General features: G+C 47.6%; 1 protein-coding gene across 1 annotated transcript in view; it reads right to left on the reverse strand.

Moving 5' to 3' along the window:
• The window catches only part of HPF1 (histone PARylation factor 1), a 142,137-nt gene that overhangs the window by 112,680 nt on the left and 11,252 nt on the right, over positions 1–18,205 (reverse strand). The window contains exon 3 of the mRNA XM_069244266.1: positions 13,007–13,193. Coding sequence (XP_069100367.1) covers positions 13,007–13,193 — 187 coding nt within the window. The remainder of the gene's footprint in view (positions 1–13,006; positions 13,194–18,205) is intronic.

Raw genomic sequence — 18,205 nt, forward strand, 5'->3', positions numbered from 1 at the left:
GCATTTTAAGAATGTTGATTAAAATTCCTGCATTCACATTACCAAGGGCTCTTAACAACAATTCCATAGACCTCAAACTTGACATTTCTACTGGTTCCCAACTGGAAGCCATTACTTAATAAATGTAATAAGGTTACCCAATGTTATCCTATGGGAGAGCTAGGCCTTGAGGTAGTGAAAAACAAATTTGAGAGCTTTACACTACCAGGACATTTAAAACTTAAAAGTACATGTCCAACTTTTTAAATAAACTGCAACCTGTGCTTTGGGATGTTCGGGGACTGCCCTAGAGGTGATATACGTATTAAAAAGGAAGGTCTGGGCCTGGCAGAAGGTTTATTTTGCCAAATCAAAGTGCCAATTTAAAAACTGCACACACAAGCTGCAATGGCAGGCCTGAGACATGTTGAAAGTGCTACTTTAGTGGGTAGCACAATCATTGCTGCAAGCCCACTTTCTAGCATTTAATTTACAGGCCTTGTGTACATGTATTACCACTTTACGAGGGGCTTAAAAAGTAAATTAAAAAGGTGCCAACTGGGTATAAATCACTTTTACCATGTTTAGAGGAGAGAGCACAAGCACTTTAGCACTGATTGGTAGTGGTAAAGTGTACAGAGTCTTAACCGGTTCTGTGCCTTGGACGAGGTCACCTCGTCCAAGGCACACGGGAACTTGGGGGAGCGCTAGCGCGCCCCCCCTGTGCACCCCCCTCCCCCCCCAAGGCGGGGATGGAAGGGGAAGACCTTCCCCTTCCACCCCCGCCCCCCCCCTGTGACGTCAGCTCGCGAGCGCGCGCTGATTAGTCACAAGGGCCTCCCCCATCGCGCTGGAAGCTCTGCTTCCATCGCGATTGAAAGAGAAATGCAAATCTTTGCATGCCCTGCGGCTTCCTAGGTGACAACGCAGGACCTCGCATTGCAAATTTTTCGGAAAGGCCTTTTCTGTCTCCCCTGGGGGCAGAAACCTCTAGGCACCAGGGATCCTTTTTTTTTTTTTTTAGGTGGGGAGCGACCCCTTAGACAAGGGTCGCTCCCTGGGGGGGGGGGGGGGGGGGAAGGGGGGGGGGATTATTTTAGGCCATTTCTGCCCCCCCCCCCGGGGGCAGAAACCTCTAGGCGGCAGGGCAATTTTTTTTTTTTTGTTTTTTTAGAGGTGGGGAGCGACCCATTAGGCAAGGGTCGCTCCCCTGGGGGGCAAATTGTATTTAGAACATGTCTGCCCCCCTTGGGGGCAGATTGGCTGATTTTAGGTCAATCTGCCCCCAAGGGGGCAGAAACCACTAGGCACCGGGGATTTGTTTTTTTGGCGCCAATGTCACGCAGGGGGAGCGACCTTGTAGGCAAGGGTCGCTCCCGGGCAGGGGGGGTCAAATTTGTTTTAGGGCATTTCTGGCCCCCCCTGGGGCCGGCTGAGCTAGAGGCCAAAATCCACAGGTAGGCACTTTGCAAAAAACACCTCTGTTTTCTGTGAAAAAAATATGTTGTGTCTACGTTGTGTTTTGGGCCATTTCCTTTTGTGGGCGCTAGGCCTACCCACTGAAGTGAGGTACAATTTTTTAATCGAGAGACTTAGGGGAACGCTGGGTGGAAGGACATTTGTGGCTACTCTCAGTCAGATTCCAGAACTTTCTGTCACCGAAATGAGAGGAAAAAGTGTTTTTTTGGCCAACTTTTGATGTTTGCAAAGGATTCTGGGTAACATAACCTGGTCAGAGCCCCGCAAGTCACCCCATCTTTGATTCCCCTGGGTTTCTAGTTTTCAAAAATGCGCTGGTTTGCTAGGTTTCCCCAGGTGCCGGCTGAGCTACAGGCCAAAATCCACAGGTAGGCACTGTTTTCTATGAAAAAATTTGATGTGTCCACGTTGTGTTTTGGGCCATTTCCTTTCGTGGGCGCTAGTCCTACCCACACAAGTGAGGTATCATTTTTATCGGGGGACTTGGGGGAACGCTGGGTGGAAGGAAATTTGTGGCTCCTCTCAGATTCCAGAACTTACTGCCACAGAAATGTGAAGAACATGTGTTTTTTTAGCCAAATTGAGGTTTGCAAAGGATTCTGGGTAACAGAACCTGGTCAGAGCCCCACAAGTCACCCCATCTTGGATTCCCCTAGGTCTCTAGTTTTCAGAAATGCACAGGTTTGGTAGGTTTCCCTAGGTGCCGGCTGAGCTAGAGGCCAAAATCTACAGGTAGGCACTTTACAAAAAACACCTCGGTTTTCTTTTAAAAAAAAATGGGATGTGTCCACGTTATGTTTTGGGGCCTTTCCCGTCGCAGGCACTAGGCCTACCCACACAAGTGAGGTATCATTTTTATCGGGAGACTTGGGGGAACATAGATTAGCAAAACAAGTGTTATTGCCCCTTGTCTTTCTCTACATTTATTCCTTCCAAATATAGAAGTGTGTGTAAAAAAAGACATCTATTTGAGAAATGCCCTGTAATTCACATGCTAGTATGGTCACCACGGAATTCAGAGATGTGCAAATATCCACTGCTCCTCAACACCTTATCTTGTGCCCTTTTTGGAAATACAAAGGTTTTCTTGATAGCTATTTTTTACTCTTTATATTTCAGCAAATGAATTGCTGTATCCTCGGTAGAGAATGAAAACGCACTGCAGGGTGCAGCTCATTTATTGGCTCTGGGGACCTACAAGCCCTATATATCCCCGCAACCAGAGGAGTCCAGCAGACGTAACGGTATATTGCTTTCGATAATCTGACATTGCAGGGAAAAGTTATAGAGTAAAACGTAGAGAAAAATGTATGTTTTTTTCACCTCAATATTTTTATTTTTCAGTTGTTATTTTCTGTAGGAAACCCTTGTAGGATCTACACAAATGACCCCTTGCTGAATTCAGAATTTTGTCTACTTTTCAGAAATGTTTAGGTTTCTGGGATCCAGCATTGGTTTCATGCCCATTTCTGTCACTGACTGGAAGGAGGCTGAAAGCACAAAAAAACTGCAAAAATGGGGTATGTCCCAGTAAAATGCCAAGATTGTGTTGAAAAATTTGTTTTTTTTATTCAGGTCTGCCTGTTCCTGAAAGCTGGGAAGCTGCTATGTTTAGCACCCCAAACCCTTTGTTGATGCCATTTTCAGGGGAAAAACCACAAGCCTTCTTCTGCAGCCACTTTTTCCCCATTTTTTTGAAAAAAACGAAATTTTCACTGTATTTTGGCTAATTTCTTGGCCTCCTTCAGGGGAACCCACAAAGTCTGGGTACCTCTAGAATCCCTAGGATGTTGGAAAAAAAGGACGCAAATTTGGCTTGGTTAGCTTATGTGGACAAAAAGTTATGAGGGCCTAAGCGCGAACTGCCCCAAATAGGCAAAAAAAGGCCTGGCACAGGAGGGGGGAGGCCTGGCAGCGAAGGGGTTAAAACAAAAAAACAAGAGCAGCAAAAATGGAGGAAGGCAAAATGCATGGGGGTAGACCACCCTACGACTGACAGGCCTAACACCTGTCATCTGTTTTTCACGTTCATCTACCCTCCACCATGTGCACCTTTCTTTACACCTCTGTGCATGTACTTTTCAACACCTCACCAGGAGTAGTAAACACTACATAGGTGTAACTCTAATACAACTCTATTTACTAATTAAGGCATCTCATTCCCAATATCATTAAATAGTGTTTCTGTAGCAGAAATCAAAGAGTTGTGTTGTCTTTATTCACTGTCTAGTATGGAGATACTAAAGATACTACACACATTATAATAGGGGTATGGATTACCATATGCTGTGTTGTCTGGTTTGTGAAATGCTTGACACTACAAAACTCAGTTAACTGGCCCTATCTGGAATTGTAGCCAGGGCATTTGTTTTACTGGGTGGGTTATCGCTTAGCAAGAAGACGCCTGCAGCACAAGTGAAAACTAAATCATAGCAGCTTAAGCTTGTTATTTGAAAATATCAGATCACCCAATATGGACTGTTAGGCATTCCGTTACATTAATGGAAAGCACAGATCAATCACTGACTGCATTAACTTTCAAAGCTTTTAAAAGAAACATCCATTTCAATATTACCTTCATATGGGTTATATTTGAATGGGTAAACTCACACATTGCTCTTCCTGTAAATTTCCAATGTTATAAACACAGCTATCTCGGGGTACATTCTGTAAGTCATTCCATAGTTCCCAAAATCTAAATATTTCTGCAGTCTACCCAACACCTTGAAACCGAGTAAGGACTTTACATACGGACATGGAAAGGTATGAATACTCTTCTCACAATTGTCAAAAAGCATCAACTGCGCATAGGATTCAAAGTACTTATTAAGTACAGCTTTAATTGAAAATTACTGGAGGATTTCACAATGACTGAGGCTCTGTGTGACCTCTCCCACACCCTTTCAATTTAGCAGACTGAGAATAATGAACACTGAAAATACCAGAATGTGTGAAGATCTTAAATGTTGCAAAAAAAGGAAAGTGCCAGAGCATGCAAATTCATGCACAAGATCTAACTCTTGAACCAAGAGCTTTCGCTGCTGCTGAGGCTTATAATACTGCACTCCGAGGAGTTCATTTCAGGAGACAACACAGAAGGCGATTACTTGATATTAAAGGTAAAGACTTAATCTGGTGTTGTAACTGTGAAATTCTCACTTCAGAAGTGACCGTTTTCTGTAAAAATTCACTGTGTGTATCGATTACAGACATCCCCAAAATTCAAGATACACTCCTTTGAAGGATGTTAAGGGGACGTCTACTAATCAATGATCTGTGACTTAAAACGTAGCCTATTAGTTTGTTCAATTTCATACTGAATCCCCTTTCAATCCAATGCTTCATAATGGGGTCCTCACAAGTTGGTCCTCATAAATCTCCCATAAGATATACAGTGGCAGTGTTGACTCTGATCTAAATCAGTGAAAATATGTCATCCTAATATTTGTAACATGTGACAAAACCTCAGAATAAAAGGTGGTAGTGTATCCAAGTCATTGTAACCCTTCCCCATAGAGGTGTACTTAGGGACACACAAATATGCTAATAAAACATACCTTCTTCCTTCTGTTCCCACAAAGATAAAGAGAAATGCTTAAATCGGTGTCAGATGACCAATACTTAGACCATGTATCCATCAATAAAAGAGCCTCCTCAACAATTAGCTATGTTCGAACAATCTGGATCGCTGTCTCTCCCTCCCACGGTGGGGCTACTTAGAAAATGCTGTGAAACTTACTGGCGCGTTGATGCCTCAGGTCCAAGTGCTTGTGAGTAAATGATGAGTAGGCAATTATGAATAGAAGTAATTTGGAGGAGCCAAGATGGCGACCGGGATGGAAGCCTAGTGTTTAAGCTCCGTCCCGGACTCGCCAAGTAAATCCTGAAGGGCGCCTCCGGAGCTCCTCCGACCCCCGAGCCGACTCGGGAGTACCGGCCGGAGCAGGCAGAACCCGGCACCGGAGGAATTGACGCTGCAGCTCCGAGACCCGCCCCGCAACTGAGACACGGAACGCGAGGTACTTAGCCCAGCCATACTTGGAAGGGGACGGAGCGAGACTGGTGGACCCGACCGGAGCTCACCCGGGGGAATCGGTCGAAGTCCCACCACGGGAAAAGTAATCTCCGACGGAGAAGTGGAGCGACTGGCCCGCCCGCATCAGGCTGGACCTGTCCTTGCGGACCCCCGACGGGAGCCTCCTGGAAAGCTTCCGACATTGCTCCCGGCGCTCTTGCGGTGCGGGGAGGTGCCGGAGACTGGAGTGAACGTCCCCCTTCGGTGGGAGCTGGATTGCCCGCCGGGCCCTACGGAGGTGGGGGCTGGTGCGTCCCCAGACGTGCGGGACGCCCGCCGGCTGGGGATCAATGGAGTGACTCGGCGCGTCACAGAGGACGGCGCTTTTTGGGCTCCAGGACTGAGCCGAAGTAAAAAACAGCTCGGAGACAACAGGCAACCTACACGGAGGTAAGGAGGGGAAATAAAAAAGAGGCTTGACTCCCGGGAGTTACGTGAGGATCGGTACTGCTCCCCCTCCCCCTCGCCACCGTATAGGGCGAGAAAACTGCATAGATGCTCCTCACGCACGGAGCATCGCGCCCCCCCGTGCTGGCGGCAAACAGAGCACTAAAAGTGAGCCCACTGGCCCTGGCCAAAGGAAGATATAAGGAGGCTGGAGAGAGCAAGTGGAAAACATAAGGCAGTGACAAGCGTACCACCTGTGAGCGGAAATGGCTGGCGGCCCCCCACCCTCCCTGTGAGCCACTGGGCGATGTGCAGAAGACTGAAGAGGCAGGCGGGCCCCCACTGAGGAGCGGACACCGGGGCCCCATGCAGGTTGCCCAGCTCCCCCCGGCACTGACTTCCGCTGTTAATACCGTTGTACCCAGGCTGTGCTGCAACTATACTAAGTTAGACACTCTGTTATTCCAAGGGGTAAGCGGCACACCCCCCCCCAGACAGCCTGAAGCCGGGATTGCGAGGCCGGGCGACGGCCCCCTCCTGTACAGCCTTGCGTGCTAGCAGGGGCAAGGGCTAGACAGCCAAGACAGTGTGCGGGCCCGGCTCGGTTTCCACCCCCCTGAATGGAACCTGGAAAGCAGAAGAGCACACACTGAACTAACAAACGGCGGTAAAAGGGCAATCGGCTGACAGGACTGAGCTGAGTAATACCTCGCTGCACCCCACAAAGTACCAATCAGACTGGCAAAATGGCAGGCAGGCCTAAATCAGCCAAGAATCAAGATAGAAACACGCATAATGTGGCAACCAGCGATCAACAGGCAAACCCATCCCTACAAACATTAGAATGTTCGCTCGCATCACAATCCGCACAGCTCGAGAAAGTACTGCAGGCGATTATGGACACTAAAACATCCCTGGAAAGTAGAATAGATGCGGTTTCACACGACCTGAACTTATTGAGGGTGGATCATCGCAAGTTGTCGGAGAGAGTGAAAACGACAGAGGAGGGGTTGGCCAAACTGACCCCCCACGACCCAGGATAACCAAAAACAAATCCAACGCCTGGACGCGGAGCTGAAGGTGCTAAGGAGATGCACGGAGGAGGCGGAGAGCAGATCGCGCCGTAATAACATTTGCTTTCTGGGGTTCCCTGAAAAAATGCAGCAACTCAGCACGGAAATATTTCCAGAACAATGGCTAATTAAAGAAGTATTAAACGGGGCCCCATCCAGGCTCTTCTCGGTGGAAAGGGTGCACAGAATACCGGGCAGACCTCCGCCCCCTGGTCAACCACCCAGACCATTGATTGTTAGATTCCTAAAATATAGAGACCGAGATGCAATCTTACAGCAGTTCTGCAGCAAAGGCCCATTCAACTTTGAGGAAGCAGTCATCAACGCATACCCAGACTTCACACAAGAGGTGCAAACACAACGGAACTCATGTTTTAAAATCAAGCAGCGTCTGCGTGAACACGACATTAAATACGCCCTATTGTTCCCAGCTAAATTAAGAGTGGTTACAGAAGACCGAACCCATATATTCACCTCCCCAGAGGACGCCTGGACATGGCTGCACGCTAAGGGTCTGGCGCACCCCAGCGAGAGTGTGGAGAGGAATGGACTACATCAGAGTCAAGGAAACGCTCCAAAAGACGCGCCAGGGGGTTGCCGTCGGCCCAGCAAGTAGCTGAAGAAAGAGCTAAAGTGTTAAAAGAGACCCCACAGCTAACAAAATAATTTTGAAGCAATCAGGGAGACCCCTGAGATCAATTTGGAGTCGGACACTGCCAGCACCGTCTCCACCTTAACAGGAGAGCTGAGGGGACCGAAGGTCACCCCAAGAACAGCAGACGAACTTTAACAGCGCACAGACGCACCTCCTCCACATCAGCATCCACGAAAGAGGGGCCGGATGATGAGGGAAACCCCTCTGAACAACGGAGGACATTGGAGAGGCGCCCTCTCCCAACAACGACTATCTTTTAATTGTACACACCCCTGCCGGAGGAACGGACACTCAGGGAGCCGACGGGGTAGAGGGGCCCGGGGAGGAGGATCGTACACTCTGGAGGCGCCCAAAAAGTATTTGCAGATTAAGTCTGTGGACAGATGTGTGCCCCATAAAAGAGCCACATCCGGTCGGTATGTTAATACCATCTCGGATATCCAGATGGATACAGGTTTTTACACACATTAACGTGTTAAGTAGTTTTACACAAGTTAGTTGGGGTGGGAGGGAGTAGCAATTCAGTTAAGTCGCACACTACAGTTCCAATCCTAAAACTCGGAACATTGCTGCAGCAGGCATTAATAATAAATAGCCTCAGAGGAGGGGCCGCAGGCCGGGAGGTCATGAGGCAAGATGGAAGACCACGTACAGGCAGGATTACTGAACTCACATGGCACCACACACTAATCAAAAAGGGGATCAATATGACATAGTGACGTGGAATGTGAGGGGCCTGGGAGCAAAAAATCTTGTGTCTATGCACGCCTCAAGCGACTGGGCATACACATTGCCATCCTGCAAGAGACACACTTACTGGAGTCAGATCTACAAGAGTTGCGTGTGAAGTGGGGAGGACAGCGGATAGGCACAACATACTCAGCATTCACAAGGGGTGTACTGATATGGATCGAAGGCGGGGTCCCATTCCATCTGACGGCACATAGAATAGACCCTGGGGGCAGATTTGTGGTGGTGGAAGGCCAGCTGGACGGTAGACAACTCTCTATAGTAGGGATATATGCCCCAAACAGCAGTATACCGGGATTTCTGGACACACACGCCTACACTATTGTCGAACCCGTCGGCTCCGGCCATCTGGGGAGGCGACTTCAATAGCACACCGAATGTTACACTGGATAGATCACACGCTCAAGGGGGCTCGCAACGAGTAGGCGCACCACAAGCCCACTGCAGAAGTGGGCAGAGGAAATGAGGCTCCACGATGTATGGCACATGAGGCACCCACAGCAGAGAGAATACTCATTCTACTCTGCCCCGCACAAAACACACACTAGAATGGATATAATATGGGGCACCCAGGACATAGGGGTATTGATTAACGGGACAGAATACCTAGCAAAAACACTCTCAGACCACTCCCCACTGAGGGTAACACTGGTATGGGGCAGGAGACGGCAGTGCATCCCCACTTGGCGATTGCAGGTAGACGCCCTCCAAGACCAGGCATTCGCAGAAACACTGAATACCACACTGCAACAGTACTGGGAAATAAACTACTCAACCGCAAACTCACGAGCGGTAGAGTGGGAAGCACACAAAGTGGTGATACGAGGTCAGTGCATTTCCAACAGTTGGGGAGTGAGGCGCACCCTGCAATCGGAAATTACTAAGCTAGAGAGGGAACTAAGAGCAGCAGAAACAGCAGTCGCGCGCGGGGGGGGGGGGGGGGAGGTACCCTACACAGTACTAAAAGCAGTGCGCATAAAATATAACGAGGCAGACAATAGACTCCGCCGTTGATTACAACTATCACTTAATGAGACTGCAAACGGAAGGAGACAGGTCGGGGAAAATGCTGGCATGGCTACTGAGGGAAGATCGGCAACGGCCCCCCCTCCCATAGGGAGTATCCGGATTGATATACAAACCACGGTCTCTACACAAACCGAGATTAAACTAAACGTTTAGAGAATACTACGCGAACTTGTACACCAAACGCACCTTGTGTACACTTGCACAGCTCGGGGCCATCCTGGGGGGCTCGTCACTACCGCAACTATCTCAAGCAGACAGGGACACCCTAGACGCTCCTGTCACAACTAGCGAAATAGATTTAGCCCTAGCGCAGATGCCCAAGAATAAAGCGCCGGGGATAGATGGCCTACCGTCAGAGTACTACACCGCTTACTCGTCCCGCTTGAAGCCCCACCTGCTCAAGGTGTTCGAGGAGGCATGGACCAACGAACTGCTGCCTCCATCCCATAGAGAGGCCATGATAGTGGTACTCCCCAAACAAGGCCGGGATACTACAGACGTCAAATCTTACAGACCCCTCTCGCTCTTAAACTCAGACTGTAAAATACTCGGTAAAATACTAGCAAATAGACTAGCCCCCATCATGAACACCCTAATACACGAGGACCAAAATGGATTCATCCCGAAGCGCAACACATTCCTCAACATCCGCAGACTCCTGAGTATAATAGGAGACACCCCTCCGGACGCACACGATGACATAGTGTTATCACTTGACATTGAAAAGGCGTTCGACACGCTCGAGTGGGACTTCCTTCTGTCCACAATGCGGCGAATGGGGATAGGCCCCAACTACACGCGCTGGATTCGGACACTATACTCTAACCCACAAGCCAGAGTAAAAATGGGGGGGGGTCATATCAGATAGCTTCCCAATCACCAGGGGCACCAGACAAGGCTGCCCCCTCTCCACACTTATTTGCCATAGCAATGGAACCCTTAGCAACTAAAGTACGCTCCATGGAAAGCAGTTGGGGAATAATTAGAAACGGGGTCCATCACGCAATATCACTATACGCTGATGACGCTTTAATATACACCCGTAAAGGGTCTGAGGTGATACCTTCAGTGATGTCACTACTGGCCGAGTACGGAAGAATATCCGGCCTAGTGGTAAACTGGGAAAAATCGTGTGTGTTCCCATTGGTCAAGTGGCCGTCGGATAGACAGGAAATGGCTCCACCGGGATGCCTGAAATGGTGCTTCAACACATTTAAATACCTCGGGGTACACATATACCACAACACAGAGGACCTTAGAGATGGCAATCTGGGGAGAGCGCTGGCCTCCATGAAGGGATCATTGTGCTTTTGGACCAAACTGCCACTGTCACCGCCTGGCAGGGTGGCGATCGCAAACATGCTGATATTACTCAGGCTATTACCCAGGCTACTCTATTTTTTCGCGGCCTTGCCAATCAACATACCCAGAAGTTTTTTCAGGGACCTGAACGCAATGCTAACACAGCTCATATGGGGCGGGGGAAAGAGCACGAGTGGCACTGGCCACACTGCAACGCCCGGTGGACGCCGGTGGACTGGGTGCCCCCAACCTTGAACTGTACTACGCGGCAGCTCAGCTGCAGTGGCTACAGCTTTGGTTCCACAGGCCAGAATCGGCTGAGACTACATGGCTACACTCCCGGCTAAAAGGAATCCCACTGCTAACATGGCTCTCAAACAAACATCCCAAAAGAGGATTAGATAATCCACTGTTCACAGTAGCACATCCTTGCTGGGGGAAATACGTTAAGAATGGATGCAGGGCACTTCCGTACTCCCTGCATATACCGCTGGACCGCCTCCCGGGAGGGCACCATGCCGCATCACACCAGCCGTCGGTGTGGTCGGAGGCGGGCATACAGACGGTGGAAGATTGCTTAGAAGATGGTAAACTAATGACGTTTGAGGCTGTGCAGGCTCTCACCGCAGTGAACCCCGGGCAATTCCTGGCGTACCATGCAATATGCCACGCAATTAAACAAACATGGGGGGCAGGTGTAACAGAACCAGAGATTTCCCCCACAATACATCACATACTACAGGATGACGCCCAAACAAAAGTAACTTCATCCTTATATAAGATCCTTAACAAGCCCCTGGAACCTCACCTGGAGAGATCCAGGGAGAGGTGGAACAATGTACTCCCTGACCCGATTCAACTAGTGGACTGGCCGAAAGTGCTATGCCACGCCCGGGGTGTGTCGAGAAACCCCAGATTTCGATACACCCAGTTTAACTATATACACCAAACGTACTTGTCCCCAGCCAGAATAAAGCAAATGTTCCCTGAAACGGAGCAGTCATGCCCCAGATGTAAAGCGCAATTGGCACACTTTTACCACATGGTCTGGGAGTGCCCTCAGGTACAAATGATATGGAACAGCGTGATGGAGGAGGTGTCAGAGATGACGGGCCTTGTGCTGGAAAAGGATCCTAGGTCCTGCTTACTGGGGTTGAAGACGAGAGAAAAAAAGCACAAACACTTACATAAATTTGCGGATCTAGCCTGCGTGATGTATAAAAGATTGATAGCAACGCACTGGAAGGCACCTAACGCCCCCGACCTGAAAGCCTGGCGCACCCTCACTTTGCGCTGGGCCCGCACAGAGCACAAGGTACTGGAAAAACTTGCACGTAACGGTCAACAGCGCACAGGGAGCGATGCCTGGGGAACATTGGTAACTAAACTTGAGGCTAAGAATGATGATAAACCCCCATAAAGTGGGAAAGGTGCTAAATATAATGCACCCTGACGAAACTCACTCAGCCACATAAAGACAGGGCCACACTTCACCGAACAGAATACTGGCAGCGTGAAGACTCCGCCCCCCCCCGGCAGTCCACGCATGTCTATCACTGGTCCGCATCCCGCACACAAGCACACCAGAAAACACATAGGGCAAACATGTAAACATTTAAATACGCCCATTGCCTCACACCACGTAACCCTTTTAGCAGCGCACGTCCAGTTGGCGGGGCTAGGACTCAGCCATAGCAGGACCTCCCCAGCAAGTGACCGAAAGGCCCCACAACGCGGCGACACACGCCTAAGTATCTAGCCAACACAGCAAGAAATAATACGGAAAGTCATAGATTGGAACGTATGTGTGCAACTAGGGTGGGGGTTAGAAGTTTGAATGTAAACTAATTAGAAATGTTTATCCTGTAACAAACATGCTAAAGGCCTGTATTATGTATATGTATTGTAAAAACTAATAAAAAGATTAAAATGGCTGATATCTGCAATCAGTGGAGAGAACTGTAGGTCCAAGAATGTATTTAGCTTACATTAGCAATGTGCAAGTGATGCTTCATTGCTATGTATTCACCAAAACATATGCTACATTGAGCCAATTAACCTAAAAGAATAACTGTTGAATATTCTAGACTTAAAAAAAAAAAAAAAAAAAAAAGGAAGATAAAGTGGAAAAAACATAGTGGTTTTAAACCAAAACATATTTTGCAAGTAAACCGCTGCCTCACATCTGGAAAACACCCCAAAGCACATCCATAAATAAAAGATTACCATAACCTGTACAGGACTGGGTGTGCAAGTAAGTGTAACATGCAGTCTTACCTAAAATATCCCATATGGTACTGGGTTTTGCTGTCGCCAATAAGAACAGTCTGGAATTCAGGAGGATCATAAAAAAAACGATAGTGTAGGTTGAAATTTAACTCAGATTTTTTTGATGTTTTGTGTTTCCCAGCGAGTATTTCATATGGACCAACAAGCTGAAGCCCGAGACTTGATTTGAAAACATCTGAAAAACAAACAGAAGTTATATTATCATCCCTCTTGTAGGCCGTTGACGTCGCTATAAACCAACTGCACACTAAAAATATATTTATTTAAGACATGATATGCTGAAACTTTATATTGATAGGAAAAATAACATAGTTGGAACTTCAAGGGCTTTCCTCTGGGCAAGCAGAAATTCAATTCATGAAAACATGCTCAAGTTGAAAGAAAGGTGAATGATATGCTCACAATTACAACCTACTAACCCGGATGACTCCTGAAATAGTGGTCCTTTTTCCCTCCCTCCCCTTTCTACAGACCTGTGCAATGACCAGAACAGGAGAACAAAACAGGTATTTATACAGATCTCAAAACTGGTTACGGAAAGTAGATATCAAGGTCCATGTGGGGTTAGCCCATGCCGGTCATCTAAGATATCCGCTCGACATTTTCCATTAGATTACATCCTGGCCACGCAAAGTGTGTGATGAGTTGGTATGCATTCTGGAGAAAAGTAGATTGGGGGTTCCGGAGCAAGAGTTACTATGGTGGGTATCTTGGTTTCACTTTCACCTCCAGTACCTCTTTCTTCCACATCTGTGGGAAGATTACAAAGCACTCCAGTCCAGCCAGAAAAGTTCACAGGGAACTCTTCCAAAGGCAAAGTGATGCCTCGAGAACCACATCATTCATAGAACTGAAAAGACAAACATTTGTCCGAGGTCATCAGCAAATGCCATTAGAACACTTTATAATTAAAACAGGCAACAAGACGAACAAAAACTGTCAAAGATACCAGGCACAGTCAAAATAAGACCCTCCCATTCCACCAACCTCTCATGCAGGAATCCCTGGAACTCACATACCCTGGGATCTCAGTAACCTACATGGCAACAGACCACGTCAGGCAGAAGTCCTGAACACCGAAGGGCGATTAAGTAATAATCGCAACACCAGAACATTCCAAATAAAGGGACACTTCATGGAGTAGATCAGAACCCCAAAAGCATGGGCTGCACCAAGAAGTTTGGAAAGGCATCTAGACAGGGAAACAGCACAAGAGAAAGTTGACACCGACCAGAGAGTCACTTACACCGCTGAGGTCCACCCAGGCACTAATAGGGTAACATAAACCAGTCTCTTGATTAAGATCAACAAACTCTTGGAAATTCAGTCGGATATATGGTAGCAAACATCAATAACCTAGTAAGCCATAGCAGAAAGGAAGCCTTTTCTGGCTACCCATTGTCTGTTTGCAGTTACTTTAGGAGATCTAAAACTAAGTAAAAACCTTCCTACATTGCAGGTTCTTGGGTTTCTCCTGTAAAAAATCCCTTCTCAAAAGATTTGCTTTAACAGCCACATCCAAAGGATGCAAACAGTTGACGCAAATCTTGTTGGAAACCTGGAGTCAGACAGAATGGTGGCAGTCTCTGTCGAACCTCCATCCAAAAACACATTCCCAAGAGGGCATGGGAGGAGCTTCGGGTGTCACAAGACAGAGACCCAGAAACATCTCTAACTGGGAAACTGCAGAGGCTCGACAGACTAGCTGAAGTGCATATACATGAGCAACAAACAAAATTAATAGATCCGCCTCACTATACTGCAGCTGTATAGGGCCCTACTCTTAGGGCCAATTAAGGAGCATCACCAAATTTCCCCGAGTGAAGGTGGCATTCCAAGCTATAAAGTCATTCTCTGGAAGAGAATGCAAACACTACAAAATAGGCAAAGGGGCAATTCATCTGGCTAAAATTGCCTCCTTATGTGTCAACAGCTCCTGGAGGGAGAGCTTATTGATGGAAATTCCACTGGAGGCCAGAGAGCTCACTTTAAGGGGAGAGTTGCAGGAAGAAAGTTACCAGGCACTTGAAAAGACTGATCTGTCCCCCCGTCCTTGATTCCACCTAACCCTGCTGACAGTGTTCTTTTGGAAACCAGATGGTAGGGTAAAACTTGTGGCAGGGACCATATGCCTGTCTCCCTTTGAATGAGGGGCCCGCCTAGAAGGGGAGCTTTCCTGGAGGGTTAGCAGACTGGTGTGAGCTCCTAACAGTCATCGAGGAGAAATCCACAGAACTACATGTCTGCCTTCACAGGAAGAACCTGGGGTGGGAGCAATGGAATCCATCCTCAGACACTGATAAGTTACCTTAAGTGTTGGCAACAAATTCCATGCATCACAACAAAAACACATTAAGTGGATTAACATGATGATCACAAAATGCCCCCTAGAGATTAGATACTGCTACATTCACATCCAGCAACTTAGCATCAATGGAAGATCCAAGATCAGTGATCCCAGTTTCATGGGGCCTCCCTCAAGAAACAAGACCACAGAAGTTTGAAGGCCAGCGATCTATTTCAAAACAGACAACAAGCCTCTGGGGCAGCCAAAGGCAGTCTCATTAAAACAATGTGGAAATATTGCCCAAAGATAAAACAAATAAAACTGAAGTGAGGGAGCTGCCAGTAGGAGACACAGTGATTCTAATACAGCACACCGTTTTGAAAGACAGAACAATCCTTTGGAGTTTTGGAACAGGAGATGGCAATCACCTGAAAATCGGCTAAAAGAAAATTGTCAGGATAGCCTGAAGGGACACCCAAAGTGCATGAAGGAATCCAGCGGTCCCAACAGGTCCGAGGAATAGCGACACAAAAAACACTCCACAGAAGCAAGGGACTGCTGATCATCTCAGGGTGGGAGTAGCTTGAAGAGAACGTGAGAAGCCCGATTAGAAGATACTTGAAGGAAAGATGGGTAATGGGAGTGACTTGGACTAGGCAATCTGAGGCATATTAAATGCAACTTCAATTATCACTTTATGATTGGAGTACTAAGTAGCTCTCACTAAAAGGAGGTTTCCTGTACAAAAATATATTCGGCATTGAAGAACAAGACATCAGACAAGTGGAAAAACAATAAAGGGGCAGATACTGGAGCAATAGAGGTGGAGGGGCATAAACAAAAGGGACTCTGGCCTGAGTGAGAGGTTAACTAAGTAGGGGATGGGATAGAGGTGGGGTCTCTTTTTTTTTGGAGGGGTGGGTGGGGGCGAGGGGTTCATCCACGTAGCAGCTGCTGTTCTCCACTATCCTCTGTGGCAGTGGAATGGTGTCCTTCTGCTGATTATGGATGCTGAAGGTTAAAAGGTTTAAAAAAAAAAACACAACACTATGTAAAAAGGTCCCATGGTGTTGCAAATTCATGCATCACGAATTAAAGACCCAAGGAAGGAACTTGGCAACCACTGCTTTGCCAAGTCATAGGTCTCATGTAACATTACAAGGTGCCTTTTGGACTAGGTTGGAGACACATTAAGAAGCAGCATTATGCACCTACAAGTAAGTTATACACTGCACCACTTCTTGTGTTGGCCGATACCAGTCAACCGTACCCCCTGTTTATCAATGAAACCTTCAAGGATTCTGGACCTGTGCTGTACAAGACTTGCTGCCTGTTAGAAATGGGGTCTTTGGTTGACAGTCAAGTTACCCCCTATTCAAGCAAGGACCCTCACTCTAGGCAGGGTAAAAGAGAATAACCCTCAGCTAACCCCTGCTTACTCCCTTGGTAGCTTGGCAGAGCATTAGGCTTAACTTCAGAGTGCTAGGCGTAAAGTATTTGTACCAACACACACAGTAACTAATGAAAACACTACAAAATTACAACACAGGTTTAGAAAAATAGGAAATATTTATCTAAACAAAACAAGACCAAAACGACAAAAATCCACAATACACCAGTCAAGTTATCAATTAAAAAGCAAGAATTCTCTTTATGTCGTTTAAAACACACACTAACACTGTTAGCGTGAAAAAGTACCTTGGGTGCGTCAAAAATAACCCAGAACGGGCGAGTGTACATGCTTGCAATGCATCGATTTCACTCACGAGCGAGACCTTGCGTAGTTTCTCCTTTCCTCGGGTCGGGCGCATCGTTTCTTCTCTCTGAAGGAGAGCGAGGCGTCTATCTGGTCAGCACTCTCGGGTCCGGGCAGACCTTGCGTTGTTTTTACGTGCCCAGCGGTACGTGCGTCTGAAATCCAGTCGCACAATGATAAAAAATAAATTAAAAAAACCCGGGTTACGATCTCCGAGAGCAAACCTGTGCGTCGTTTCTGCAGCTCCGTGCATCGATTCTTCTGTCGCCTTTCCGGCGAGCGTCGATTTTCAGCCGCAGAGCCGGCGGTGCGTCGTTTCTCCATCCACAGATCGGAGTTGCGTCGATCTTTCCCCCGCACGGCGCTCTGTGCGTGGACTTCCTCCTCTTAGGCTGCCAGCTTCTGCTTTCAGGGTCTCTGGAACTGGATGAGCATCACAGGGCAAAGTAGGAGTCTCTCCAGAGACTCCAGGTGCTGGCAGAGAGAAGTCTTTGCTGTCCTGAGACTTCAAACAACAGGAGGCAAGCTCTAAATCAAGGCCTTGGAGAGTTCTTTTCAAGATGGAAGGCACACAAAGTCCAGTCTTTGCCCTCTTACTCTGGCAGAAGCAGCAACTGCAGAATAGCTCCACAAAGCACAGTCACCGGCAGGGCAGCTCTTCTCCAGGTAGAGGTTCCTCTTGTTTCCAGATGTGTTCCTAAAGTCTGTGGTTTTGGGTACCCTTTTTATACCCAATGTCTCCTTTGAAGGAGGCCTACTTCAAAGTAAAGTCTCTTTTGAATGTGAAATCCTGCCTTGCCCAGGCCTCAGACACTCACCAGGGGGTTGGAGACTACATTGTGTGAGGGCAGGTACAGCTATTTCAGGTGTGAGTGACCACTCCTCCTCTCCCTCCTAGCACAGATGGCTCATCGGGATATGCAGGCTACACCCCAGCTTCCTTTGTGTCACTGCCTAATGTGAGGTCCAACCAGCGCAACTGTCAAACTGACCCAGACAGGGAATCCACAAACAGGCAGAGTCACAGAAATGGTATAAGCAAGAAAATGCTCACTTTCTAAAAGTGGCATTTTCAAATAATCTTAAAATCAACTTTACTAGAAGATGTATTTCTAAATTGTGAGCTCAGAGACCCCAAAGTCCA

Source organism: Pleurodeles waltl, chromosome 1_2 (genome assembly GCF_031143425.1).
Source record: "Pleurodeles waltl isolate 20211129_DDA chromosome 1_2, aPleWal1.hap1.20221129, whole genome shotgun sequence".
Classification (NCBI taxonomy): domain Eukaryota; kingdom Metazoa; phylum Chordata; class Amphibia; order Caudata; family Salamandridae; genus Pleurodeles; species Pleurodeles waltl.